Source organism: Phalangium opilio, unplaced genomic scaffold (genome assembly GCF_054372755.1).
Source record: "Phalangium opilio isolate 3A_F unplaced genomic scaffold, DU_Popi_V2 ptg000352l_1, whole genome shotgun sequence".
NCBI lineage: Eukaryota > Metazoa > Arthropoda > Arachnida > Opiliones > Phalangiidae > Phalangium > Phalangium opilio.
Window position 1 is genome coordinate 4,960,859 of NW_028324228.1, and position 27,755 is coordinate 4,988,613.

The window sequence follows — 27,755 nt, forward strand, 5'->3', positions numbered from 1 at the left end:
CAATGTCAAGAACTTTGTCATTCTCGATGACTTGCTTTGTGAAATTTCAAATAACAAGGATGTAACGAATTTGTTCATACGTGGATCCCATCATAAAAATACGTCGGTCTTCATTCTCATGCAAAACTTATATTATCCCGGGAAGGAAATAAGAACATTAAATTTAAACGCCCACTATCTGATAATATTCAAATCTCCGCGAGACAAATCGGCTATATTTCATTTGGCGAAACAGATATGCCCCACAAACAGTAAATACGTCATCGACGCATTCCATCAAGCCATATCTAGAGATTACGGGTATTTATGGGTTGATTTAAAACCAACCACGTCAGATGAACATCGGCTGCGAACGGGTGTTATACCGGGAGAAGAAGCTGCCGTCTTTGTACCAAAATGAAGAGAATACACACGCACCGAGATTTTTTAAAGTTTTTAACTACGTGCAATCCGAGTCAGAGAAAACACGCAATCAAACATGCCAGTAATGACTCCATCAAAGCCATCGCGGAGGGGTGTATAAATGTCCTACGCGGGAATGTGAAATTATCAGATGATCAGAAGAAGCGACTGAGGAAATACACGCGAAAGTTAAGGAAGCTGTCTCAACAGAAAACAGTAGCGAAGCGAAAGAAGATTCTCTCTCAAAACGGAGGTTTTCTCCCTTTTTTGTTAGCACCACTCTTATCCCTTGCGAGCACGGCGGCGGGTGCTGCCATAAGTAGAGCTATTAATAGAAATGGCTAGGAAGATGATTCTCGTTCCGGAGGAAGTTTATCGTCGATTGAATTCGCAACCCAAAATCGAACTTGACGAACACCTAGATACCAATGCCGTTTTGAATAATAGAAAATTAAATAAATCGCAAAAGATAAATTTGTATAATCATCTATTATCGAGCGCCGTTAACAAAAGGAGGAGGAAGAAAACGGTTAAGGCACCGAAAAAGAAGGACTGGTATCCGGAAATAGCTCTCGCTATTCCAGATACGCACCTCAAAAAGGCAATCGCTTTATACAAATGGATTCATAATAACACCAAGATTGACTGGACCGCTAATGGCGAACTGATATTCAAAGGTCACCCCATCGTCGGATCTAATATCGTGGACATGCTACACGAATCCGTCAGGGCTTTAAGAAATAAACCGAAAGACACTGTCACCGGAATAGACCACTTTTACGAACTGCTTTCGAGTGAAAGTGTACCGAAAACCTTAATTAAAAATGTACAACATTATAACATAGATAGCCTACCGAATATTGACAGCGTAAATAGTTCACCAAGTGTTGTGCATAAACTTGATTTTTTACCTCCATCTCCGGAGTCTATGTTCGGTAATGGAAATTGGATTACTTTGTAATAAAGAATGATATAAACGAATATACCATGTGCACATTCTTTCACAATTCATTCACACATCATCATGGAAGGGTGTAATGATTCAGCGCCCACCGGGGTTTTAACGTCCCTATATTTAAATTCACCCAAAGTTATTACGGCGTTGTTAATATTAGTAATTATTATAATTATTGAACTATTTGACTTCGCGTATGGGTACGCCCAAAACAACACGAACAGTACGAGACATGGATAAACTTGAAGAGATTTACTACAACGAAAGAGACCCGGGGAGTTACGGGGGCGTGCATGGACTATATCGCGCCGCTATCTCAAAGGGAATTAACGTCAACTTGAACGATGTTCGGGAATTTTTAATGCGTCAAGATACGTATACGCTACACAAACCGGCGAGATACAAATTCAAAAGAAACAAGACTATAGTGTATGGAATAGACGAACAGTGGCAAATTGACTTGGCAGACATGCAAAACATCAAACGTCACAACGACGGTTATCGATATTTATTATGCTGTATCGATATATTCAGCAAATTCGCGTTCGCAGTTGCGACCAAGGACAAAAAGGGTTCTACGATGGTAGCCGCATTTAGATCTATTTTAGAATCGGGCAGAAAACCCAAGATTGTGCAATCCGACCACGGCAAGGAATTTCTTTGCAAAGAACTACAAGAAGAATTTAAACGTAAGCGCATTAGGTTTTTCGCCACTCACTCGGAAGTTAAATCTAGCGTCGTCGAACGATTTAATCGAACTTTGAAAGCGCGCATGTACCGATATTTCACGCAAAACGATACGTATAGATACATCGACGTATTACCGGATTTATTGGAATCGTATAACAACAACTATCATAGATCTATTAAATGCAAACCGGTTGAAGTCACGAGTGAAAATTCCAAAAAGGTTTGGGATAACCTATACGGGCGTGTTGATTTTTCTCCCCCAGCTTCCTACCCCTTTGAGGTGGGCGACCTAGTTAGAATAAGCAAAAATAAAAGGACATTTGAAAAGGGGTATTTAGCCAATTACACGGAGGAATTGTTCAAAGTAACGGAACTAATAGCGAGGGATCCTCCAGTATATAAGCTCGCGGATCTAAACTCCGAACTCATTTCTGGTGTTTTCTACAAAGAGGAAATACAGAAAATTGGCAAGGATCTCGAAAACTGTAAATTTAAAATCGAAAGGGTTTTACGAAAAAGAACTAAACCCGACGGTACCAAAGAACTGCTAGTTCGTTGGCGTGGATACAGTTCAGAATTTGATTCTTGGGTGCAAGAAATCGAAACAAGATGAGTTTCTACATCACACTACCCTCCGACTCATCGACGCAATATTTCAAGAACAACACCATAAGTAGGTTCCGGACATATCTACCGGAACCCATTAAACTCGACGGATCCTTGTACGAAGTTGGACTGGCCGAAATCAGCTACCCGAGAACTTGGAATAACGTGAAACAAGAATGCGCGTTCATAATTCAGGATACAACTCACGATGGCGATGTCGGAACAAACCTCAGGAACCAAGAAGGGGAGTATAAGAGTGTCGCAGTAGACGCTTATCGAGAGACGCGTGACATAACCATATTTATCCCTCCTGGGTATTACGGTTCGGCGGAAGAATTATTGGAAATAATGTCAACCGACGATGATGGTCAAAAAATAAACTCTAGGGTTGAGTTTCATTACAACAAACCAAACCGACGAGTTGTAGTCGAATTAAAGGGAGCAAACCGAGTTCGTAAACCCCACGAAGTCGCCATTATATTAGGTTTCACTAGAAACCCCGGCGAAGACGTCACCGTGGATAAGTCTATGACCGCGCCATTCAGCTGCGACATGGATGCCGGGTTACACTCTATATTCGTATACTCCGATATAATTCAATGTCGATCGGTCGGAGACTCTGATGTTCCTCTCTTACGAATTATAAGTATAAATGGAAAGGATGGAGACACGGTCGAGAAGGAGTTTTCCAGACCGCATTATATGCCTATAGCGAACAACCAATTTCAAACCATCGAAATAAATATTATGAGCGAGATGGGCGTACCGGTACATTTCGAACGAGGGAAAGTTCACGTCACTCTTCACTTTAGACCCAGGAGACCCTGGACTCTGTTATAAAAGCGTCATGAACATTATTAAACCCCTCACTTTCCACACGTTTGTCGGGGTTGCAACATGTCGCCGTATAACTCGGGACACCTCTCCGTAGGAGATTATCAAAACTATTATCTGAATCAAATTGGACATGGGTCACTTCCGGTATACCGCGGTGTGGCCGTTCAAAGAGGTTACGGTCTCGGAAATATATTAGCCTCGGCATTTCGATCTGCCATGCCCATTCTAAAAAGGGGTGCGAAATTTCTCGGACGAAAAGCTTTAAATACGGGTGCAAAAATTGCGACAGACCTCACGGAGGGTGTATCGTTTAAAGAGGCGTTAAAAACAAGAGGAAGCGAAGCGGGCAAGGAAACGTTGAGAAAGGCGGCCGAAACAGTAACGGGATTAACCGGAAACGGTCGTAAAAGGAAGAGTACGACTTCGCGTATCGTCAGTTCAGTTCGAACCAGGAAGAAGAGAAGGTCGTACCCGTTGCAGCCCGATATATTTTCATAATGTCTCTGGCGCATCCAAGCTCTCAAAGCAGCATCAGCTCGGAATTGGATTTATTCCACGTACCGTACACCCAAACCGGAATATTAGGGAGTCAGTGGGTAGAGTATAACCCAACGTCCAACGTTAATGAAAATCAGGCAATCATATTCTCCATTACTGGAAACTCGGAAACATACATCGATTTGAAGAACACTCTCATTCAAGTACAAGTCAAAGTGGTAAAACCCGACGGAACACTACCCAAGGCCGAAGTTCGCGATGCGTCAAATACCGTAGTAACGGCCGCTGATAAAATTGGACCGGAAAATCTATTTCTAAGTAGCCTTTTTAGCGAAGTCCACGCGTCGTTGGGCGATAGATCGGTTACATCGTGCCCTCAACAATACCCATTCAAGAGTATGATTCAAACGCAGTTGACTTTCGGAGGACCCGCCAAAGAGAGTTTTTTGACGGGGGCGCTCTTCTACAAGGATTCATCGGGAAAATTCGACGATTATTTTGAAAATGAAGGGTTCGAGAAGCGTGCAAAATTCGCCCAAGAAGGTGTTATCGATTTAATCGGCATAGTACACGTGGATATTTGTCAACAAAACCGCTTTATACCAAACTTGATCGACCTTAATTTCAAGTTTATCAAAAGTCCCAACGAATTCTGTTTACACACGGATGGAACAAAGTGTAAGGTTGTATTCTCGCACGCGTCAATGTTCGTCAGAAGAGTCAGATTAACACCCGAGATTATGATATCCCACGCCAAAACCCTGGAAATGGCCACGATGAAATACCCAATTACTCAAGGAAATAAAATAGCCGTGAAAGACAATTTATTTAGCGGACAATTACCGAATAAAGTAGTGATTGGCTTTGTCGATCAAAACGCGTTTTTGGGTGATTACAAAATGTCGCCTTTCAATTTTAAAAACTATGTGGTATCTCAAATCGCTTTGTACGTTGACGGGGTTAGCGTGCCGCATAAGCCGCTGAACCCAAACTTCAAGGATAACCTATACATGCGATCGTATACTAATCTATTCCTCCAAACTGGACAATGGAATATCGACGAGGGAAACTTTATCGGGCGAGATGAATTCGCCAATGGAAACGCTCTATTCGTCTTCGACCTAACTCCCGATCTCAACGGTAGTTCCGGTGAAAGTTTCAACCTTATAAAGAATGGGAGTGTGCGATTGGAATTAATTTTCGGGGAATCACTGCCGTCTACGGTTAGCGTGATTTACTATTCAGAGTTTCAATCCCTGATTGAAATTGATAAAAACAGAGCCGTTTTATTCGACCAAAGTTCGTAAGAACCGCGCCAGGGGGCCAGCCCGCGCTCGCGAGTCGAGTACATATTTGAAATCGCGCGCGCGAGTCACGTACATTTGAATACGCGCGCGTCGCGAAACGCGTTCAAAATGGACACTCAACAACTTGAACGAATATTAAGACGTGATCGCTACACCAAGAATCTGTTTAGAGGGATATTCCCAGCGGATAAACTCCCAAAGACCGTTACAACGTTTCCCTCATTATTCATCGTGAATACCGATACGTCGAGAGGTCGCGGAGAACATTGGACAACGATCTACATTTCGAGGAAAAAGAACACTGAATTTTTTGAAAGTTACGGCAACCCACCTGATGTGTTTAAATTTAACGATTTCGTGGAACGAAACAGCCTAACTGTGACGTACAATTCGCGTCAATTACAAGGAGAATCTAGTATAACATGCGGTGGATATTGCGTCTATTTTTCCATCTATCGATGTCGAGGAATTAAAATGTATAAAATAATAGAGAGATTCTCTACAAACAAAAATGTAAACGATCGCATGATTGTGGAATATATGTATAAGAATTACTCAATAAATTTGTCTTAAAATTTTTTATTTTGTATCTTTATGACCATGGGCGAGTGTAGAAACACCGTCATCTAAAATGAACCTCTTGTCGTCGCAAGGGTTAAGACATAGTTTATTCTGTCTCACCGTTGTTAAAACATGTTTTTTGCTCACGATTCGAGTCATTTCAGCTACAGTCAACTCGCGATTAAACAAGCAGTCGCGGTACTGCTCGTGTCGAACATTCTTCTTGACCACACGCTTGCATACACCTTTACAAGTCTTCTTCTCGCCCTTTGCAGATAATATACTGTACATTTTGGGTCTTAGACCACAAAACTCTTCGATCGGTGTACCATCTAGCTCGTCTTTGAATTTTCCGAGTTTTTTCTTGTTCGCTTCACTGAAAAGCGGGTGATCGCGAGGGTAACCAGAAAAATCGTACATGTCCGCTTGGGCGGCGAAATCGGCGTATAGGTCGGGGGTTTCGATGCAGTACGTGAGGCTGTCTGTAATTATAAGATGGATTAGTTTAAAATCGAGTAAACACCTTAAAAACCACTTACCAGTATCTGTGAAAAGTAATTTCGCGCTCTCCCCATATCGTCTCTGGATTACATCGTAATGAAATTGGTACATCAGAAGTTTTGATAAGTCCAGAATAACGAACCCCGTGTAGATGGGGCGGTTTAGGATCAACTTCTTTTTCGTCATGTGAATACCGACCAATTGATTGTGAAAGATGGTAAACTTCTCAAAGGCGGGAGATGAGGCCTTTTTAACCGCCTTCTCTGGTGTTGTAACTAGTTTGAAATCCTGACGATTTCTCAAGTTTTCCATAGTTTTACCTGAAAAATTATTTTCATTTTTATTTTTTTTAATTTTGTAAATTAAGTTAATTACGTACCAAAGACGGCATTGTTCATTAATTTATATAGATCTTTTTCGAAATCGTCTGTTGCTAGTTTTCTTTTCTCCGTATTGAAGTTAATATATTCCTTCAACCAGGCACCCTGTTCGAACTTCAAAATCCGATGAATCTTGGTGATCTTTAACCCCTTTGATACGTAATACTTCAAGTTACGGTAGTGAACTACGTATCGTTCCTTATTGAAAAGGTTGGGGACTAATTTCGGTAGCGATTCCTTGATTTTTATGTTGAGCGAGGTCATCTGGTCCTTTGAATATTCGGAGAGCATCTCGGGTTTGATTGTCATTGATTCTGGTGCCAATGGGTAAGAGTTATGATCGTCGTGCAAGTCCTCCGGGTATTCGAGGTCCGCCTCAACTATGAAACCTTCTGGTGAGGTGTCGGAACAACGTAGAATTTCGGTTTCAGAGTCCGGAGTTGGTTCAATCCATCGGAAGTTCTTCACCGGTAGGGCGTCGCACATGACAGTACCGTACAAGTTGTTACAATCTATGAATGCTAGTTATTAGTTTGTTTCACTGATTTTAATCTAAAATTTCTTACCAAGGTAGCAGATGTAACTACTAGGCTTCGATTCGTCGTGTGATTCTAGATATTTGTTGTTAGCTGCTGCAAACCGATGACTTATCATCGAGACACCTCCCCTAATACCCTTTTCGATGAATAGGTGCATATCCTCATCCAAAAGAAGGTCTAAGCGTACCTTCGTTTTACACAGGGCGGCGCTCCATGCAAAACCTGGTAGGGTATAAGCATGGGCCGGATCGAGTCGATAGGATGTCATACACATTTTGCGGAAATTGTGGAACACATCGGCTAGAAGGAGTGTGTCGGACAACACGTACAGATCGTGATACCCTCCCAGATTTTGTATGTTAAAAGATTGCCACACGTTTTGAGCGTGGGCGTAATCTTCCTGGGCCAAGGGTTCGTCAGTGAGGTCGTTATGGAAGCACTCAATTGGTGGTAGTTGCCTCTCGTCAAAGCGCTTCTCCGAATCCATGTAGGTGTACGGGTAAACACCCTTCCTAAGAAGTAACTTGACCTCGTCTGGGTTGAATACAGAGTTCAACAATGGGAATTTCGCCGATCCGCCTTTCGACACATTCGAAACAAGTGTCTCGAGGGACGCCGGTAAGAACCGAATACTATCCACAAAACGTAAATTCCCTAGTGTGAATGAAATGTACGTTTCACTGTTGGACGCGATACAGTCAATCTTCTTGTTTCTTATCAGGGCGATTTGCTGCATGATAAGGTGGGCGTCGTATCTGTTGGCGTTATGTAATTAGCATTCAGTTATAATTATAGATTACGGTTAATTACCTGCTCAAGTTATGCATCACGACTGGGATGAATTTAGGCGCTTTTAACTTCAGATTACAACTCTGACATGCGCACCCCCTATACACTCCGGTGTAGTGGTCGTGGTCACGTGTTTTGACCATCTTTCCAATGAATGGTTCTTCGCAAACGTAACAGTGCGTTGAAGTATGGAATGCGATTTCTTCATCCGCAGAAAGTTGCATGGGAATATTTTCCTTCAACATTTCGGCGATATCGTCGGCTTCACCCAAAAGCATTTTCAGAAATTTCAAAGCTCCATCTCCCCCTCTGTACGTCTCATGCTTGACGAGATTTCCTGCGAATAATCAAATATGTTAGATAATAGGACACGTGATTCACGGTTTTGAACTCACCAGTTGGACCAACAATAGCGTATGAAAACCCACACGCTACGTGTAGCGCTAATGTCGTAGTTGACGACAGTGTCGAGTCCGGCAGACACGTTGAGACTTTTGGTAGAAGAGATTCGAAATCAGCAACGATGATATATGGAACCTGTTTATGTAAAAAATATTATGATATATCCCACGTTAAAATAAAACGTTTCTCGTATATTACCATTTGATTCCATCCAAAGTTTTCGAATTTTAAAACTGGTTTATCGTGAGGCATGATAACGCGTTGTGGATCGTGCACATTACACTCTCGCACATGGTTATTGTGTACTTCTTCCGTGTTGCTTCTCTTCAAGCAATACCGACAATAATAGACTGTTCCTTTGTGTTTCGTGAAGTCGCTTAGAAGGCGACTAAGGTGTCGGATCAATACATAATGTTTTGATTCACCATTTGAAACCAATAGCAAATCAATTTGTCGCGCTTCGGGGACTTTTTTCTCACTCACGTAACGTGGGAAATACCCCTTTTCATACGCGAAAATATTGATGGAGAGGTTATTCTTTTCCTCGAAGGTCTTAAGTTTATATGAGTCCAACTCGAAGGGGAATGTAATGCCGGACACGTTCAGTTCGTCCTCATATGGTCTATAATGAGTGATTCGACTAGGTGTATTCATCGCCGGGTGTATTTTTGCCAAAATTGACCACAAGAAACACTTGTTGTCGAGTGGGTCCTCCGGGTTAACGTTCACTGTCGCTTTTTTATTTTCAATTACGGGTGGTAATTGAAAATAGGTTCCACCAACAAGGGGTAGATATTGGATGATGTTGATTTGGACGTATAGAATACGGTCCAAAACCCAGCCACTCCCCATCGATTCGAAATTGTTCATACTTTCAGCTATTTTCTCCCGACTTAAGTCTTGCTGTCGGGGAATAACTTCCGGTGTTAGCGTTGCGTGTGTGAACCCGCGGAAGTATGGACTAGTTTCGACGTCTGTACCCGTATTCCCGAGTTCCCGCGTGTATCGCGCACGCACCACCATGTACCATTTTATTCCTCTTTTTTCCGAGAGTTTGTTTCTGAGGTACGTTTCCAGTTTATCACGATGTTCATTTAAGAACAATACGGGATCTGTAACCCCTTCCGGCGCGGTAAGTCGAGCTGAAAAAATCGCGTCCTCGAGCGCGTTAATTTCCTCGATTTCTGGTTCAGGTGGGTTTTCCGCGTTTTGTTGAACCTCCCAATTGTCCATGAATTCATTTATTCCCGCGTCATCTTGAGACGAGAGTTCATCCTTTTGTTCATCCTCCCATTTCTCCATAAAGGTGTTAAGTCCTTCGTCATCTTGAGAGAGTAGGTTATCCGGATCTAAACATACATTTAATGTAAGTTTTTCAACTGAAGAGGGTAGGGTTTCCGAATCAAGTCGTATTTTTCATCTAAATTAAATATAAACTTACCATTTTCCAATCGACGCTTTTTCGGTATTCCCACCAACGTGGGTGAAGCGGCCCTCTTTACGGGAGAATTTGGCGGGGTAATACGGTGCGACGGTCCGGGTTGTGGTGACGCTTCCCGCGGGGGGTTTAAGTTTACCCCGGGCTCATCGTGGTTAAAACGCCGTTGGTGTCGAGTCAGCGCATCGCGACGCGTAAATACTTTACCGCAGAAGTTACAATTAAATTTCACATTACCGTGTTTACTACGAGTGTGTCGGTCTAGGCTCCGTTTGCAGCTGAAGGTAGCTGTACATTTCTCGCAGGGGAACATCTTGAAGAGTGATCTATTCACTCGTGTAACCCCGTTTTATTCTAGTTGGCTTATCTTTGTATGATTTCCCCGGGTTTCGTTGACTTGGCGCCGAGTTTGTGGTATTTTCCCACCAGCTCCGCGCGTAGATTGTATTTCCCACTACACGTCAAACCCCACGTGACTTTTTAAACTTAGCATGTGAACGCTTCAACCCCGAATGTGTCTAATCAAAAAACTAATATTATATCAAATCTTAGAATTATTTTTATTTCAAACAACAATAAGTGAATTTTTATTTATTTTCAATCTATTTGTGAATATACATCATCTTGGTGTTTATACAACCATTCAGAATAAAGTATACATTTAGATAGGGCACATACATATTTCCCATTTTTAAAAATTGTCTTATGACCCACCAAACAAGTGATCATGGGTCCATGCTCGTCGATATCGGATGCTTTGGGACACCCCACACCATTTAAGTCAATAACGTCTCGGTGAATTATATTTAAGAGAAAAAAACACTTTTCTTCGCCTTTACAAAACACCCTTTCGTATCCTTGGACAGCTTGAGATAAACATGCCTCCAGTTTGTTATATGACGTAACTCCGTGATTCCAGGGGAGACCGTGTAAATTGTGGCAAATCCATCGGTTTTGTTGTTTGGCCTCCTGCGAGAGTTCCTGATCCGAGTATGGTGGTTCAAAGGACCATGATGCTACCCTCGGCGTTAGTTCGACCGTTGTTGCAGCCGCTTCCTTTACAATTTTCTCTCGTCCACCCACCGTTGATCGACCTTCCAAGAATTCAAAGTCAACGACGATTGAGTTTTTAAACCTAGGATGAGCATATGGGTTATTACTATTCCGGGGTGATGAAATGTAATTGTGTTGTTAAGTACTTACATGGTACTTGTTGGTCTCCTTCTTCGTCCTTTCTACGAACTTGAGGTTGGAATGATTTTCTACTTTGCCTGGTCTGACTATTTATACGGCCATTCAATTCTACGTCATTGTAGCTTTAACTTGGGGGTGAGTAATGGGTTTTCTGGGGCGCCACATGTTGCAACTGGGTTTGAGAATATTTTCCCGTGGCACTCTTTCCGGGGTATTACCCCCCCCCACAATAGGTTTCACACATTGGGATTTCCCTCATTCATTCGCCATTTTATTAATACGGGGGAAATTAATGGCTCGAATTTTAATCTAATTAACATATTGAAGAGTCGTTTATTTCTTGCATTATAATTGACCTTATCTTCATATGGTATTATATGCACTATGCACCCTGAGAAGCGAACGCGTTTCATTTCAAATAGAGTGTTATCAACCTTTGTCTATATTGAATTTTATGGTATATAACATACCACTACTGTATTGATTTATTTTTCTCCGAGATATCCCCGTTATCTTATCAGCATTAAGAAATTCATTTTTAAACTACACTAGAATTGAACTGATCTGAATTCCAATTTTTTATTTTTCTTATCCCTTATCTTATCTTAGTATTTGCGATAAAATTAAACTTCTCGAAAGTTCCAGCGTCACTGGCGCCATCTGCTCCCCCCTCGCACCACCCGCACCACCCGCACCACTCTGCACCACTCTGCACCACCCACCACTTGCACCACCCCTGCCTTCCACAGTGCTTGGGCTGGGAGACTCTTATGAACCCTACTTGAAATGATTATGCATCAGTTAGTCTTGGGGATAAACGATGATAATATGCGTCATCGACTTTCAGAAGAAAAGGACGACATAACATTAAAGGATGCCGTTGCCCTAGTCCAGAAAATTGAATTAGCCCCTCATAATGCGGAACAGATGAAAGCTCATTCTCTTTCTAATGGGATGCAAGCCAGCGTTAATTACATAAGCCCTCGCAATCGACAACAGAAAACACAATATCATCAACAGTCGACAGCTCATCAAGAGGACACAATATCATCAACACTCGACAGCCCCACAACATAATCGCACTTATATGGCAAGGAATGATCCACAATCATGTTCAAGATGCAATAGAATGGATCATAAGAATTCAAGGTGTCCATTTATACATGCGACTTGTCACAAATGCCAAATGACGGGACATTTAGCGGTCGCATGTCAGGGAGATCCGAAACACAGAACTCAGAAGGGAGACAAGGGTCGAGGACACAACAATAATAGATACAGAGCGAGAGTTGATGTAAAACACGTTGATATGAATGATGATTCGACAGATGAGGACTATTCGGTACATATTGACGAATATTCCGTCAACGCTATACATACAGATCCAGTATAAGCGACAATGCAAGATCACAGCAAGAATCACAACTGCCACAGAGTTGGAGATGATGATACACCTCCAAGGGAGATAATCTAATGTGAAGTCAATGGCAGGACATTTTCATTTGAAGTTGATTCTGGGTCAGGTCATACCATAATTTCGAAAACTACGTTTGATCTCATACCAAATAAAGCAAGAATCGAACCATTTTCAAAGAGACTACGCTCAGTTACTGGAGAGTACTTAAACATCATTGGGAAATCCAAAGTCCACGTACAATATCAAGACAAAGAGGAACAGTTATCATTGCTTATAGTTAATGGGACGCAAGAAAGTCTTTGTGGCCGAACATGGTTTTATTCCAATCTAGATGTTATACCATCGGTGTTTGATAAGAGGGGTTCGCAAACGCCACGGATAAACACGATTTCAACAACACCAAAGCCTGATCTGAAGATGATCCTACACAAATATAAGGACCTCTTTGCACCCGGTTTGGGGAAACTGAAAGACGTAAAAGTACAACTCTACCTCAAAAAGGATCATAAGCCCACATTTTGCAAAGCCCGTTCCGTTCCATATGCAAGAAAAGCCTAGTTGAGGAAGAAATCAAACGTCTATAGTCTGTCAAACGAAAGAAGAGCCCTGAGAAATTTGTCCGAATTGGTGTCGCCACCATCGACCCCATAGTACTTTATCAACTTGTTTTGTTTAGTCAATAGTCGTCTGTAATATAGTCTGCTATTAACAGATAGGCTTAATCGCAATAGAACTTATGTCATTAAAATATATTGCAATGCTAGTTCAACAAAGATAAAACTGGTGTCTTGTCGTTAATTTTGGTTTATATTCTTTAATACTCGATGATCGTAAAAAACCATGAAACATAAACATATTAAATATATATTGCATAATGTATTGGTTCTATTGCGATTAAGCCTATCTGTTTATAGCAGACTATATTACAGACGACTTTTGACAAAACAAAACAAGTTGATAAAGTACTATGGGGTCGATGGTGGCGACACCAATTTGGACAAATTTCTCAGGGCTCTTCTTTCGTTTGACAGACTATAGAAGATCTCGATATAATAGAAAGCGTACCTCACTCACAATATGCATCTCCGATCGTGCAGGTAGTAAAACAGCAAGATTTAAATGGTCAACCAACTAATGCGACAACTAAAGCAAAGATCAGAATATGCGGAGACTTTAAGACTACAGTAAACCCCGCATTGGACATAGAAAAACATCCCCTACCAAAGACTGAGGACATTTTTGCAACCCTCGCTGGCTGTAAATACTTCGCTCGCTTGGATTTAAAAGATGCGTACAACCAGTTAGTTTTACATGAAGATTCTAGGAATGTCACTGTAATTAACACCACGATGGGGTTATACCGGTACAAGAGGCTACCTTTCGGCATTGCGTCGGCGTCGGCCATTTTCCAGCGTCATATAGAAATGATCTTTCGAAACCAAAGGGTGTATCACCTTTTCAGGACGACATCCTACTTGGAGGAAAAACACAGGATGAACTATTATCCCTCATTGATCAAGTAATGAAGACTTTACACGAAAAGGTCTAAAATTGCGTCAAGATAAATGTAAATTTATGCAACAGTCCGTTGAGTTTCTGGGACACGTGTTTAACGCTGAAGGCATTCAACCTCAAGCATCTAAAATGACGGCGATTATGAAAGCTCCAGAACCTGAAAATCTGGAACAACTACGATCCTTTGTTGGGCTACTTATGTATTATGCCAAGTTTATTCCTAACACTACAACGAAGTTAGCTCCACTATATGACCTATTTCACAAGAAGACAAAATGGACGCGGGGAAATAAACAACGACAAGCATTTTACGACGCCAAGCAAGCTTTGAAGGCTTCTAACATGTTAACCCACTACGATCTTAACAAGGCAGTCCATCTTGCATGTGATGCGTCACCATGGGGTATTGGAGCAGTCATATCCCACGCAGAGAAAGGAGGAGAGAAGCCAATTGCCTTTGCGTCCAGGAGTCTGACAAAGGCTGAAAAGAACTACTCTCAGTTGGAAAGGGAAGCGTTAGCCATCATATTTGGAGTCATGAAATTTAAAGATTACATTTATGGACGGAAATTTTATCTTTACACCGATCATCAGCCACTCATACATATACTCGCTGCTAACAGAACAATTCCGGCCCTAGCAGCCGCGAGACTTCAACGATGGGCTATACAGCTGTCAGCATACACCTACGAATTGCGTTACAAAAAGGGCCTGAACAATGCGAACGCTGATAAATTAAGTCGACTTCCATTACCTGTGAAGCCAGTATCCGCGACACTATTGCCTGCGGAGTATGTGCTTCTGGTTACATCTTTAGATAACTCCCCTATATCGATCAAAACTTTGGCCGATACTACCAAAATGGATCCTGTTCTCCAAGAAATACGCAGTTACTTATCAGATGGATGGCCACAAAAATCAAAACTGGATGCAGAGATACACGGTTACTACCATAGAAGGGAAAACCTGTCCAACATTGACGAAATTCTACTCATGGGAAACAGGGTTATTATCCCGGCGAAACACCGAAAGGAAATAATCATGGAGTTGCATAGCACGCACCAAGGAATAGCTGCGATGAAGGCTACTGCCAGGTCCAAAGTATGGTGGCCAAACATAGATACAGACTTGGAAAATGCGGCGAAGAGTTGTAGCCGATGTCAGGACCACGCACCTATGCCACCAGCAAAGTTCAAACCATGGCCAACAACAGATGAACCATGGAGAAGGGTACATTGTGATTTTGCTGGCCCCATAGAAAATAAATACATCCTCGTGACCGTAGATTCTCATACAAAGTGGATGGAACTCGATGTAACTAAATCTACATCCAGCGCAGCGGTCATTCAAAACTTAAGACAACATATCGCCCGTTATGGAATCATGCCGACATTGGTAACGGACAATGGAACTTATTTCTCGAGTCAAGAATTCAAAGATTTCACTAGATATAACCAAAAGTGAATAGGCTACTACGTACAGAAAGTGAAGAACTTCCGCGTTGTTATGAAACGTGTTATTTCTCTCGCTCTCTTAAACGTCCCCGCCTAAGCGGAAAACCACAGTAACGCGGCGGCGAATCACTTGTACCTTTGTATCCCTACCTCTTGAAGTTATAGTTCCTGGTACACGTGACTATTAGACCGAGTGGGGAAAGGTAAAGCCCCGCCCATTGACATGCGCGGTAACCACATAATGTTTTACTTCCAACAGCAACAAGTAGATGGCGGGAAAAATCTATCCTTTAGCGCGAAATTGAAATTGCTTCGTTTTAGAACATTGCTTTTGCTATAGATAATGTAAGTTCAAATCTTAATAAAAAGATGAATGTTCGTTGTATTATATAGATTTTAAAATATATTTCTCGCCATGTTTTAAACAACATACACATTGTTTATTACTAAACAATATAAGTTAATATTTTTAAGTCCATGAGTTTTTTATTATTCTTTTATAATTATGGGAATAAGTTGTCTTTAGGATTTAAATTTTATTATTTCTTAAAAAATATGAGTTGTAAATGTCCAATCCCGAGTTGCAGAAACAGAAATGGATGTATATTTCCCAAATAATCCCAACGTTAGGAAAAAATGTTTAAATTTATCGGTGGACCAAGCAATGATGCCTTAAAAGGATAATACCGGCACTTCCGTCTTTTGCAAGATAATGTCTTGTTCTATCAATGAAAGATTAATAGTTTACTAATAGCCACTTCGTTTGCATTATCATTTTTCTCTGAATTGCTTTGGTAGAAATAATAAAGAAACTCCCAAATGAAGTTCCTTCAATTGAAGCCCCAAAACCAACTGATGCATTCTTGTGTCTGAGATGAATAAAAGAATGAACAGAGGAAATGTATAACAAGTTTGGATTTAATAACATCTCTTGCTCGTTTGCAATCAGGATTGTTTTTGTTATTTATTGAGGTTAATTCCAGGATGAGGAGAGACGTTTTTGTAAAGTGCTACGCTTGAAGTTAATTGAATTGGTCAAGAACGTAAGTAATCGAAATTATGAAATAGAATGAATGTATGTTAAACTTGCTTTGCTTGGGCAAAATTAATGCAAAGTTAAGACCATAACAAGACAAGTCATTATCGTCATTATTTACGTTTGTGGGAGCTAAATTGACTCCAAGAGCCGCTCTTTACAAAGACTACTCTCCTCATCCTGCAATTAACTGCAAACGTTCGCAGACAAATGATCCTTCAAACAAATTAGCTATTTGAAAACTGTTAGTCTTTTATTGAAAAAAAGAAGACATGAACTCGCAAAGACGCAAGGGCAGGTATTTTCCAATCAAGGCATCATCGTTCGGTCTACCAATAATTTAAACCATTTTTCATAACGTCAGGATTAATAATAATAAATGTAAATCCTTTATTGTTTAGTAATAAATAATGTGTACGTGGTAGGAAATATACATATAACACAAATATTCACCTTTTCATTATGATTTGAACTAACGTTACGTATAGCAACACCAATGATCTATAACTTAGCATTTTAAATTTCGCTCCCAAAAAGTAGATTTTTTCGCCATCTACGTGTTGCTGTTGGAAGTACAACATCCAGTGGTTATCGCGCATGTCAATGGGCGGGGCTTTACATTTCTTCACTCGAACTACTTTCGGTGATGAATTGCTTTGAAGCACGATTGGCTGCTCTAAACGGAGGGAAGTTCGAATACCACCAATCTGGTTTGACTTTATCTTTTACGCGTCGTCTGCTCAAGAGTTTTCTTTAAAACCACAGGAAAAGGCGCTACAGACTTCAATTTCTACACTTTCTGTACGTAGTAGCCTATTCACTTTTGATATAACGGGATAAATCATTTAACAACCGCGCCGTATCATCCATCGTCTAATGGCCAGGCAGAAAGGAGTGTACGCACTATGAAGACAAGTTTGAAGAAAATCGCGGGAGACACATCGCATGAAATGGATGTGATCAATAAAGGACTAAACACATACAAACAGGGTTCCTTAGAGGCATGCTTATGCAAAATATTAAGTAATTATCGCCGCACACCCAACAAATCCGGGAAATCACCGGCCTAAATGATGTTTGGTAGAAACATCCTTACAAAATTAGATGTATGTAATCCCATCATATTCACGTCAACATCAGAAAATTCGAAGAATTGTCGGGAGATCAATGACCCAAGTATAGCCATAAAACAATATGAAGTCAACGACACAGTCACAACAAGGAGTTATGGAGGAGGACCGAAATGGATACACGGCACCATTATAAAGAAGCTAGGGGAGATGATGTATCAAATTGACACACCTAAAGGAATTTGGAGAAGACACTTTAATCAAATTAGACTACGACGAGAGAAGGATACGACTTCCCCACTGTTGTGTTCTTGTAATAATTGTGAGACGTGGTTCTACTAATTTACTAAGTTTAATCAACAATAAAAAGGTAAACAATATTAAGGAATGCGTACATCGACTTTCACACTCGGCGTCTCTCCGAGAAGTCCCGATCTCCCAAATCCCCAATCCCGACTTTCTTACATACAAAAAAGCCTGACGTCATGTTAAGCATGTGTCGTCTTCTAGCGGCGGTTATAGGAACTATTGTATTTGATTTGTTGTTTGTTACTGAATATAACAATATCCCCCTTTTTGGTTTTGTACTAATGTTATCACAAGGTAAATAATGAAAGTAATACAGGGTACATGAACGAAATTGCAAACGTTAAAGAAAAGTAAAATCAAATGTCATTGTCCTATCTTGTTATCATTACACGGTGAGTTCAAGTATCGCGAAAGCGTTCTGGCACACGCCTTTGACGTTGGGGACGAGTGTTGGATCTCTGCGTAGGTGGAACGTCTGGGACGGTTGTTAATGGGTCAGCGTCATAGTTAACTCTTAGTGGCTGAGGTTCCTTAGGGACAGGTCGCGGTGCATTAAGCGGTCGAATCGGTGGCGCGATGGGCTCGCTAGAGGTATGATCGCCTTCGGGATCTGTTGGCGTTTGATGGAACGTGTCCCAGAGCAGGAAGCCATTCTCGTTTGGTTGAGGTGATGTGGGTGCCGCGGAGTCATGACGTGCTCTGATTTGGTTTCGATGACGGCGTAACGTTCCGTTAACGGTTTGGATAGCGTACATCATTTGCCCGATGTGACCCGTGACTGTGCCAGCTATCCATTTAGCGCCTCTGCCATAGTTGTAGGCGTAGACGGAGTCGTTGACTTCGAATATACCCTTGTTAGGGTGATGTACGGCTTCAAGTTGTGCCGTAACTACCTTCGGGTGACAAAGATCCAATCGCGAGGTAATTTGTCTACCGAACATGGACTCTGCCGGTGATTTTCCGGAGTCATTGGGAGCTCGCCGATAGTGTAGGAGAATGCGTGCCAAACGTATTTCCAGCGAACCCGATTTGTGTTTTTCAAATCCGGAATTAAGAACATCGATGACGTCCGTAGTAGGGGAAGACACCTTCCTGAGGGTATCTTTGACAGTCCGCACTGCCCTTTCCGCGAGTCCGTTCGATGCAGGGTGATATGGAGCGGAGGTGATATGGCGAATGCCGTTTAGATGTGTAAATTCAGCGAATTCTATGCTTGCGAAGCATGGCCCGTTATCCGTGACGAGAATTGGCATGATGCCAAAACGAGCTACGAGTTCGCGCAGGTGTGACACGACAACTTGGGTAGTTTGTGACTTGGTGACGTAGACTTCTAGCCACTTTGTATGACTATCTACAAAGATTAGGAGATATTTATCTTCTATCGGACCGGCGAAATCGGCATGTACACGACCCCAGGGTGTGTTGGTAGGAGGCCATGGCCGGAATTCGCGTGGTGGCAACGCAGCATGTTCACTACAGACCTGGCAGGTCTGAGATATGCGCTCAATGTCACGATCTATATTGGGCCACCAGAATCTGGAACGTGCGGTAGCTTTCATTCTGACTGTGCCCATGTGTGAGCCGTGGAGCTCTTGTAACATTGAGGTTCGATGAATATCAGGTATGATGACGCGGTTGCTCATCAGGTAAATGTTGTTAAAGTTTGACAGGTCGTTTCGTCTGTGGTAAAACGCTTCTAGACCTTGTGGCAGTTTGTTTTTGTCTGGCCATCCATTTCTCAGGTATGTCCCAAGAGTTTGCAAAGTGATATCACGTTGCGTGGCCTCGTCAAGCTGGCGCACCGTTAAAGGACCCGCGTTCGTTATTTCGTTGACGACAAAGACATACTCAGCCGGGACTGGTGTTGCTGTCGAGTCGACGGGAAGCGGTAACCGGCTCATTGCATCAGCATTGGCATTAGCGGAGCCTTTACGGAACTTCAGCGTGTAAGAGTAGGCTGCTAGGATTAGCGACCAGCGTTGTAAGCGAGCCGCTGCCATTGGTGGTACCGCTTTGTGGGCTCCCAGAAGCGTGATCAAGGGTTGATGATCACTGAATAACGTGAAGTGCGTGCCGTAGAGGTAATCTTTAAATTTCTTCACCCCGAAGATAATTGCGAGCGCTTCTTTATCGAGTTGGGAGTAGTTTCTCTCAGCATGGGTGAGGCTTCTTGATGCGAATGCAATAGGTCTTTCTTGGTCGTCCCAATGGTGTGATAAAACGGCACCGATGCCTACCGGGGAAGCGTCGCATGCGAGAGATATTTTCTGTTGCGGATCGTAATGGACGAGTAACGTTGAAGACTTGAATGCGTCTTTGGCGTTCTGAAATGCTGTTTGTTGCGGAAGTTCCCATTGCCAGGGAGTGTTCTTCTGAAGCAATTCGTACAGAGGCGCGAGTTTGGTCGCGTTATTTGGAAGAAAATGTGAATAATAATTCACAAGACCAAGGAAGGAACGCAGGGTTTCTACGTTCTGCGGTGCCGGGCATTCATAATGGCCTTCATCTTCATTTCTTGGGGCTGTATTCCGTTAGCGTCTAATCGGTGGCCCAGGAACTCTACCTCTGTCTGAAGGAAGGTACATTTTTCTTTCTTCAGCTTCAAACCATACTGCATGAATTTCGTGAGGACAGCGTCGAGGATGATGAGATGATCCTCGCGGGATCGACCACCAACTAGGGTGTCGTCCTGGAAAGGCGTGACTTGTTTGATGTCCGAAAGTACGGTTTCCATAATGCGTTGGAAGATCGCGGAGGCTGAGGCGACTCCAAACGGCAGTCGATTGAATTTAAATAGGCCCAGTGGGGTGTTAATGACTGTGTACTGTTTGGATTCTTCTTCTAGCTCTATCTGATTGTATGCCTCCTTTAAATCGAGCTTTGAGAAAAGTTGGCAACCAGCCAAAGTCGCAAAAATATCGTCAGGGCGTGGTAACGGGTACTTTTCGATATTTAATTGCGGGTTCAACGTCGTTTTGAAGTCCGCACAAATGCGTAGTCCACCCTGTGGTTTTTGTACTACCACAATAGGGGATGCGTAATCAGAATAGTTGACTTTGGTGATAATACCCTCGCTCTCCATTCGACGCAACTCAGTCGCCACGGCTTCCTGGCGGGCGTAGGGAATGGTGCGTGCCTTGCAAAATTTAGGCGTGGCCTCCTCCTTGACGTAAAGTTTGGCCTTTATCCCTTTTAGTTTACCCAGGCCTGGCGTGAATAAAGCTGCGTGTTTATCCAAGAGTTGAGTGAGCTCCGGAACGTCCGGTGATGTAATTGTACTGACGACCTCGGTGCCATCGTTATGAGTGTGAAACGAGGGCAGAATGTCCAAAGTGGAGTATAGCCACTTACGGCCGCAAAGATTTGGTCTTGAGCCGTGGACGATCAACAACGGTAACGTGGCCTGTCGACCCCGAAACGTGACGGTGACGAGTGATTGGCCCTTTATTTCGATGTTGTTGCCCGTGTAAGACTGCAACTGCAGTGGGAACGGCGTGATAGGAGCTCTTGATCCAAGCGCGTCAAAATCTTTTTCATTGATCATCGTAAACCCAGAGCCATTATCGATTTCAAACTCTATTTTGGTCTCATTGACATCCAAGGTGACGCGTTCTGGAGGCGGTACCTCCTCGTCGCCTGGCGCGACGTTGGCTACTGTAGGTATAGCAGCTTGGGGAACTGCAGCTGACAGCGGCGATGCGTCGATGTGATAGACTTCGGGTGAGTAATCGTCATTAGGAATTAGCGCTGGATTACCTGGATTACTGTCGATGTAGTGGGACCGCTGATGAGATCGTTGTGTGGTCTGATCAGGAGGGTTCAAACAAGCCTTAGCTATGTGTCCTTTGCGATGACACCGGAGACATGTTGCGTCAATGAAAGGGCAAGCTGGACCCTTGTGGCCATCATTTGAACATCGTAAACACCGACTGAAATCAGGTTTAGGTTTTACCGGAGTGTGTTTCTCGGCAGTGTTCTGTGGACGCGACTGTGGTCGTTTATGACGTCCTTTGTTAGGTTTTCCGTTGTGTTGATGTGCCGGAGGTTTTCCGTTAACATGATGCACCTCTGAAGCTGATCCTCTGGTCAAATCTTCCGTTTTCATTTCACCCAAACATCGTTTTGCATTTTCCATCGCTGTCAGGATGGTGGTAGCTCTTGCTAGCGTAACCGACTTCTTTTCTTCTTCTTCGGCAATTAACTTTTGTTGCATTGTGTCATTGTTAATTCCGAAGATGAGCTTATCTACGATCATTTCTTCGCGATTCGTGAATTCGCAGTGTTCTGTAAGAGATTGAAGCGCAGCGATAAAAGCTTCGACGGTTTCCCCATTCTGACGATTACGGCGATAGAATCTCAGGCGGGCTATGCAACGTAACGGCTTAGGGTTGAAGTGAGTGTTCAGTGTATCTACCAACTGGGCATAAGTCTTGGAATCTACCGTAGCTGGACGGATTCGATCCCGCAAAAGAGTGTAAGTGTCTGGACTAAGGACAGTCTGTAGGATCGCGCGTTTCGTTTCCGCTTCTACGATAGCGTTGGCCAAGAAATAGGCATTCAAACGTTCCGAATATTGGGACCATGATTCCGTCTTGTTATCAAAAATGTTTAGCTTACCAAACAGTGCCATTGTGTTTGTTTGTGAGTGCTAGTCCCGTTATGAAGGTGGTGTGTGAGTGAAGAATCACAAAAATACTTGTGTAGACGTCGAGTTAATGTAATTGTTTATTACAAAAGGCTGTAACATGTGGGCTACAGGCCAGTATCTTGACGATGGAAATCGATTTTCGTAACGTGATTCGTATATCGTTGGGTCGGTATTTTTCGCTATTTGTTGCGCGTATACACGTGGTTGTGAATAGTCTGGGTCGGTATTTTTCGCTATTTGTTGCGCGTATACACGTTGTCTCCAAACCTGCGATGGTTCTTTCCTTTGTGCTATTGTTGGGTGGTTAAGCCTTGGCTAGTGTTGGTTCGATTATAGCGTGGATTTCCGTGTTGAAAGTGTCATACTTTAAAACGTAATAGGAAATTCACATCCCATCTCCGTCGCCATTTTTGTTGTGTTCTTGTAATAATTGTGAGACGTGGTTCTACTAATTTACTAAGTTTAATCAACAATAAAAAGGTAAACAATATTAAGGAATGCGTACATCGACTTTCACACTCGGCGTCTCTCCGAGAAGTCCCGATCTCCCAAATCCCCAATCCCGACTTTCTTACATACAAAAAAGCCTGACGTCATGTTAAGCATGTGTCGTCTTCTAGCGGCGGTTATAGGAACTATTGTATTTGATTTGTTGTTTGTTACTGAATATAACACCCACAATACCAACCAGAGTCAATCGTGATCAATAAGAGAAATCATAAGACTATTGCACTATCTAAGGAGAGTTATTTGACTTTTACCCCTCGACATCCACGGAGACATATCACTGACCAGCTGGAAACCGCCTCAGCCAATATGTCAAGCCAAAATCCAAACATAGATCCAGTGTTGGCGGACAACAACAAATCCACTACAGTTCCTGTTACCAAGAAATTCACTACAGTTCCTATCACCATGAAGTCCAACGCCAATGATGTACCTAGTCGTGCACAACTATCAGATACTAGGGAGCCTCAGAGCGTTGCCAGGCCAATCCGAATCAAGCGACCACCGGAGAGATATGGACTATGAACTAAAGAATTTCAAAATGTTCCATATAATACTGTTTTAATTTAATGTAATGTATTGACAATGTCGTATTTTAGCGAAATGTTTAAATGACAAGTTACAATTTTACAATATGTTTTAAGTAATAGTTAATTCTAAGGGAGCGGTAGCTCCCTTAGATAAGGCCTGATGACGGCTTTAATGTATAAGGAAGGTTTTTGGATTGGTTTTAACTTTTTTCGTATTAAGTTTATTGTTCCGAAATTTTTCTACTGAACTAAAATCCGGGCCCTTAGTATGTGGTAAAAATTTCAAGATGATCCACCTAATAGTTTATTTTATAAAGCATAAAGTTGCTAAGGGTGGTTTTCATTTCCATAAAATTAATCACAGATTTTGGCGAAAAACTAGAGAATCTCCATAGAAATAACATGGGAAATTTTCCAAACTTACCCATTTTGTAACTACCCTTACAAAAATAACTATACGTTTGATAGATTTGAAAACGGTCTTAAATGAAAGCCCCATTTTTAAAGTGGGCGCCAATTTTTGTTTCATTAAGAAAAACAAAGTTTAAGTATTGTTTTTAATAGTTTTAAGTACCTGCTCCGAATTACGTGGTTTACCTTTAAACTGTGGAACTTAAGACTTTTTTGCTTGGGTTAAGTAATAAAGAAAGTCATTCTAGGACTTACGTCGTTTTACTGCGGATAATCAAATTGGTAGGGCAATTAGCTAGCTTAATTGTCATTATAACTATTGCGCGTCCAACTAATTTAGTTGCGAAGTACGGATTAAACTTAATTAAACAAAATAAGCAATTAAATATAATTAAACAAAATAAGCAATTAAAGATAATTACCAATTATAGGTAATTAAATTTTTACACGAGTCTAAACTATAACATCTGTTTGTGTACAAGTCTACGGAATCTGTTTAAGCGCAGACCTACAGAATATTTTTGTGCAAAGGAGTATAAAATCTCTTTGTGCAGAGGCCTATGCAATCATTTCGTGCACAGGCCTATGGAATATTGTTTTACACAGGCCTCTGGAATATTGTTTTACACAGGCCTATGGAATATTGTTTTACACAGGTCTACGGAATGTTTTTGTGCAAATCTGCATGGAATCCTTTTGAGTATAGGAGTATGGAATCTTCTGTGCACAGGTCTATGGAATTTTTTGTTCATGGGTCTATGGTATATTTATGTGCACAAGTTTGAAGAATCTTTATTTGCACAAGTTTGAAGAATCCTTATGTGCACACAAGTCTGAAGAATCTTTATGTGCACACAAGTTTGAAGAATCTTTATGTGCACACAAGTCTGAAGAATCATTATGTGCACACAGTCTGAAGAATCTTTAGTTGCACACAAGTCTGAAGAATCAATATGTGCACACAAGTCTGAAGAATCTTTATGTGCACACAAGTCTGAAGAATCTTTATGTGCACACAAGTCTGAAGAATCATTATGTGCACACACAAGTCTGAAGAATCTTTATTTGTCCAAGTGAAAAATCTTTATTTGCACAGGTCTACGACTTCTGTTTGTGCACAGGTCTACGACTTCTGTTTGTTCACAGGTCTACGACCTCTGTTTGTGCACAGGTCTATGGAATCTGATTTGCTCATTTCTATGACATCTCTTTTTGCGCAAGTCAATAACATTTGTTTATGCTCAAGTCTAAAAAATCTGTTTGTACACAAGCCTAAAACATCTGTTTGTGCACAAGTCTAAAACATCTGTTTGTACACAAGACTAAAACATCTGTTTGTACACAAGACAAAAACATCTCTTTGTGCACAAGACTAAAACATCTGTTTGTGCACAAGTCTAAAGCATCTGTTTGTGCACAAGTCTAAATCATCTGTTTGTGAACAAGTCTATAACACCTGTTTGTGATCAATTCTATAACACCTGCTTGTGAACAAGTCTATAACACCTTGTGTGAACAAGTCTATAACATCTCTTTGTGCACAAGTCTATGACATCTGTTTGTGCACACGCGAGTGACTTCTGTCTGAGCAAAGGTCTACGGAATATTTTTGAGCACGGGTCTACGTATCATTTTTGTGCAAATGGGTATGGAATCTTTTTGAGCATAAGGGTTTGAAATCTGTTTGAGCATAGGGGCATTGAAAATGTTTGTGCATAACTCTATGGAATCTGATGTGCACATGTCTATAACATCTCTTTTTGCGCGAGCCTCCGACATTTCTTTGTGCACAAGCCTGTGATTCTATTTGTGCACAAGTGTACGAAATATTTTTTTGCATTGGTGTACGGAATATTTTTATGCACAATTGTACGGAATATTTTTGTGCACAGGTGTACGGAATATTTTTGTGTATAGGTGTATGGAATATTATGGTGAAAATGGATTTGGAATATTTTTCTGCACAGGTGTACGGAATATTTTTGTGAAAATGGATACCGAATATTTTTGTGCACAGGTGTACGTGATAGTTTTGTGTAAATGGGTAAGGAACATTTTTGAGCATAGGGATATGGAATGTTTTTGTGCAGAGGTCCATGGATTATTTTTGTGTACAGGTATATGGAATGTTTTTGTGCAGAAGTCCGTGGAATATTTTTGTGTACAGGTATATGACTCATGTTTGTGCACAAATCTATAGAATGTTTTGTACACCGGTCAAGGACATATGATTGTGCACAAGTCTATGGCATCAGTTTGTGCACAAGTCTATGACATCTGTTTGTGCACACGCGAGTGACTTCTGTCTGAGCAAAGGTCTACGGAATATTTTTGAGCACGGGTCTACGTATCATTTTTGTGCAAATGGGTATGGAATCTTTTTGAGCATAAGGGTTTGAAATCAGTTTGAGCATAGGGGCATTGAAAATGTTTGTGCATAACTCTATGGAATCTGATGTGCACATGTCTATAACATCTCTTTTTGCGCGAGCCTCCGACATTTCTTTGTGCACAAGCCTGTGATTCTATTTGTGCACAAGTGTACGAAATATTTTTATGCATTGGTGTACGGAATATTTTTATGCACAATTGTACGGAATATTTTTGTGCACAGGTGTACGGAATATTTTTGTGTATAGGTGTATGGAATATTATGGTGAAAATGGATTTGGAATATTTTTGTGCACAGGTGTACGGAATATTTTTGTGAAAATGGATACCGAATATTTTTGTGCACAGGTGTACGTGATAGTTTTGTGTAAATGGGTAAGGAACATTTTTGAGCATAGGGATATGAAATGTTTTTGTGCAGAGGTCCATGGATTATTTTTGTGTTCAGGTATATGGAATGTTTTTGTGCAGAAGTCCGTGGAATATTTTTGTGTACAGGTATATGACTCATGTTTGTGCACAAATCTATAGAATGTTTTGTACACCGGTCTAGGACATATGATTGTGCACAAGTCTATGGCATCAGTTTGTGCACAAGTCTATGACATCTGTTTGTGCACACGCGAGTGACTTCTGTCTGAGCAAAGGTCTACGGAATATTTTTGAGCACGGGTCTACGTATCATTTTTGTGCAAATGGGTATGGAATCTTTTTGAGCATAAGGGTTTGAAATCTGTTTAAGCATAGGGGCATTGAAAATGTTTGTGCATAACTCTATGGAATCTGATGTGCACATGTCTATAACATCTCTTTTTGCGCGAGTCTCCGACATTTCTTTGTGCACAAGCCTGTGATTCTATTTGTGCACAAGTGTACGAAATATTTTTATGCATTGGTGTACGGAATATTTTTATGCCCAATTGTACGGAATATTTTTGTGCACAGGTGTACGGAATATTTTTGTGTATAGGTGTATGGAATATTATGGTGAAAATGGATTTGGAATATTTTTGTGCACAGGTGTACGGAATATTTTTGTGAAAATGGATACCGAATATTTTTGTGCACAGGTGTACGTGATAGTTTTGTGTAAATGGGTATGGAACATTTTTGAGCATAGGGATATGGAATGTTTTTGTGCAGAGGTCCATGGATTATTTTTGTGTACAGGTATATGGAATGTTTTTGTGCAGAAGTCCGTGGAATATTTTTGTGTACAGGTATATGACTCATGTTTGTGCACAAATCTATAGAATGTTTTGTACACCGGTCTAAAGCATCTGTTTGTGCACAAGTCTAAATCATCTGTTTGTGAACAAGTCTATAACACCTGTTTGTGATCAATTCTATAACACCTGCTTGTGATCA

The 27,755-nt window shown here is 41.5% G+C and overlaps 3 protein-coding genes across 3 annotated transcripts; 1 reads left to right on the forward strand and 2 right to left on the reverse strand.

The window, feature by feature from the left end:
* Positions 1 to 3,987: 3,987 nt before the first annotated feature.
* On the forward strand, positions 3,988 to 5,295 carry LOC149607108 (uncharacterized protein F54H12.2-like). Its single transcript, XM_089860425.1, has one exon. It carries the CDS (start codon positions 3,988 to 3,990, stop codon positions 5,293 to 5,295), a length of 1,308 nt encoding a protein of 435 aa, XP_089716551.1.
* A 563-nt stretch (positions 5,296 to 5,858) lies between these two features.
* LOC149607109 (uncharacterized) lies at positions 5,859 to 9,653 on the reverse strand. The gene is made up of 7 exons (XM_089860182.1): positions 8,666 to 9,653; positions 8,461 to 8,602; positions 8,087 to 8,402; positions 7,304 to 8,031; positions 6,737 to 7,249; positions 6,396 to 6,677; positions 5,859 to 6,338 (listed from the first exon to the last, which is right to left on the reverse strand). The coding sequence occupies exons 1-7, from the start codon at positions 9,488 to 9,490 to the stop codon at positions 5,875 to 5,877; spliced, it is 3,270 nt and encodes a 1,089-aa protein (XP_089716308.1). The 5' UTR covers positions 9,491 to 9,653; the 3' UTR covers positions 5,859 to 5,874.
* Positions 9,499 to 11,943, reverse strand: LOC149607110 (uncharacterized). The gene is made up of 3 exons (XM_089860426.1): positions 9,909 to 11,943; positions 9,553 to 9,816; positions 9,499 to 9,506 (listed from the first exon to the last, which is right to left on the reverse strand). Exons 1-3 carry the CDS (start codon positions 10,216 to 10,218, stop codon positions 9,499 to 9,501), a joined length of 582 nt encoding a protein of 193 aa, XP_089716552.1. The 5' UTR covers positions 10,219 to 11,943.
* Positions 11,944 to 27,755: the final 15,812 nt, after the last annotated feature.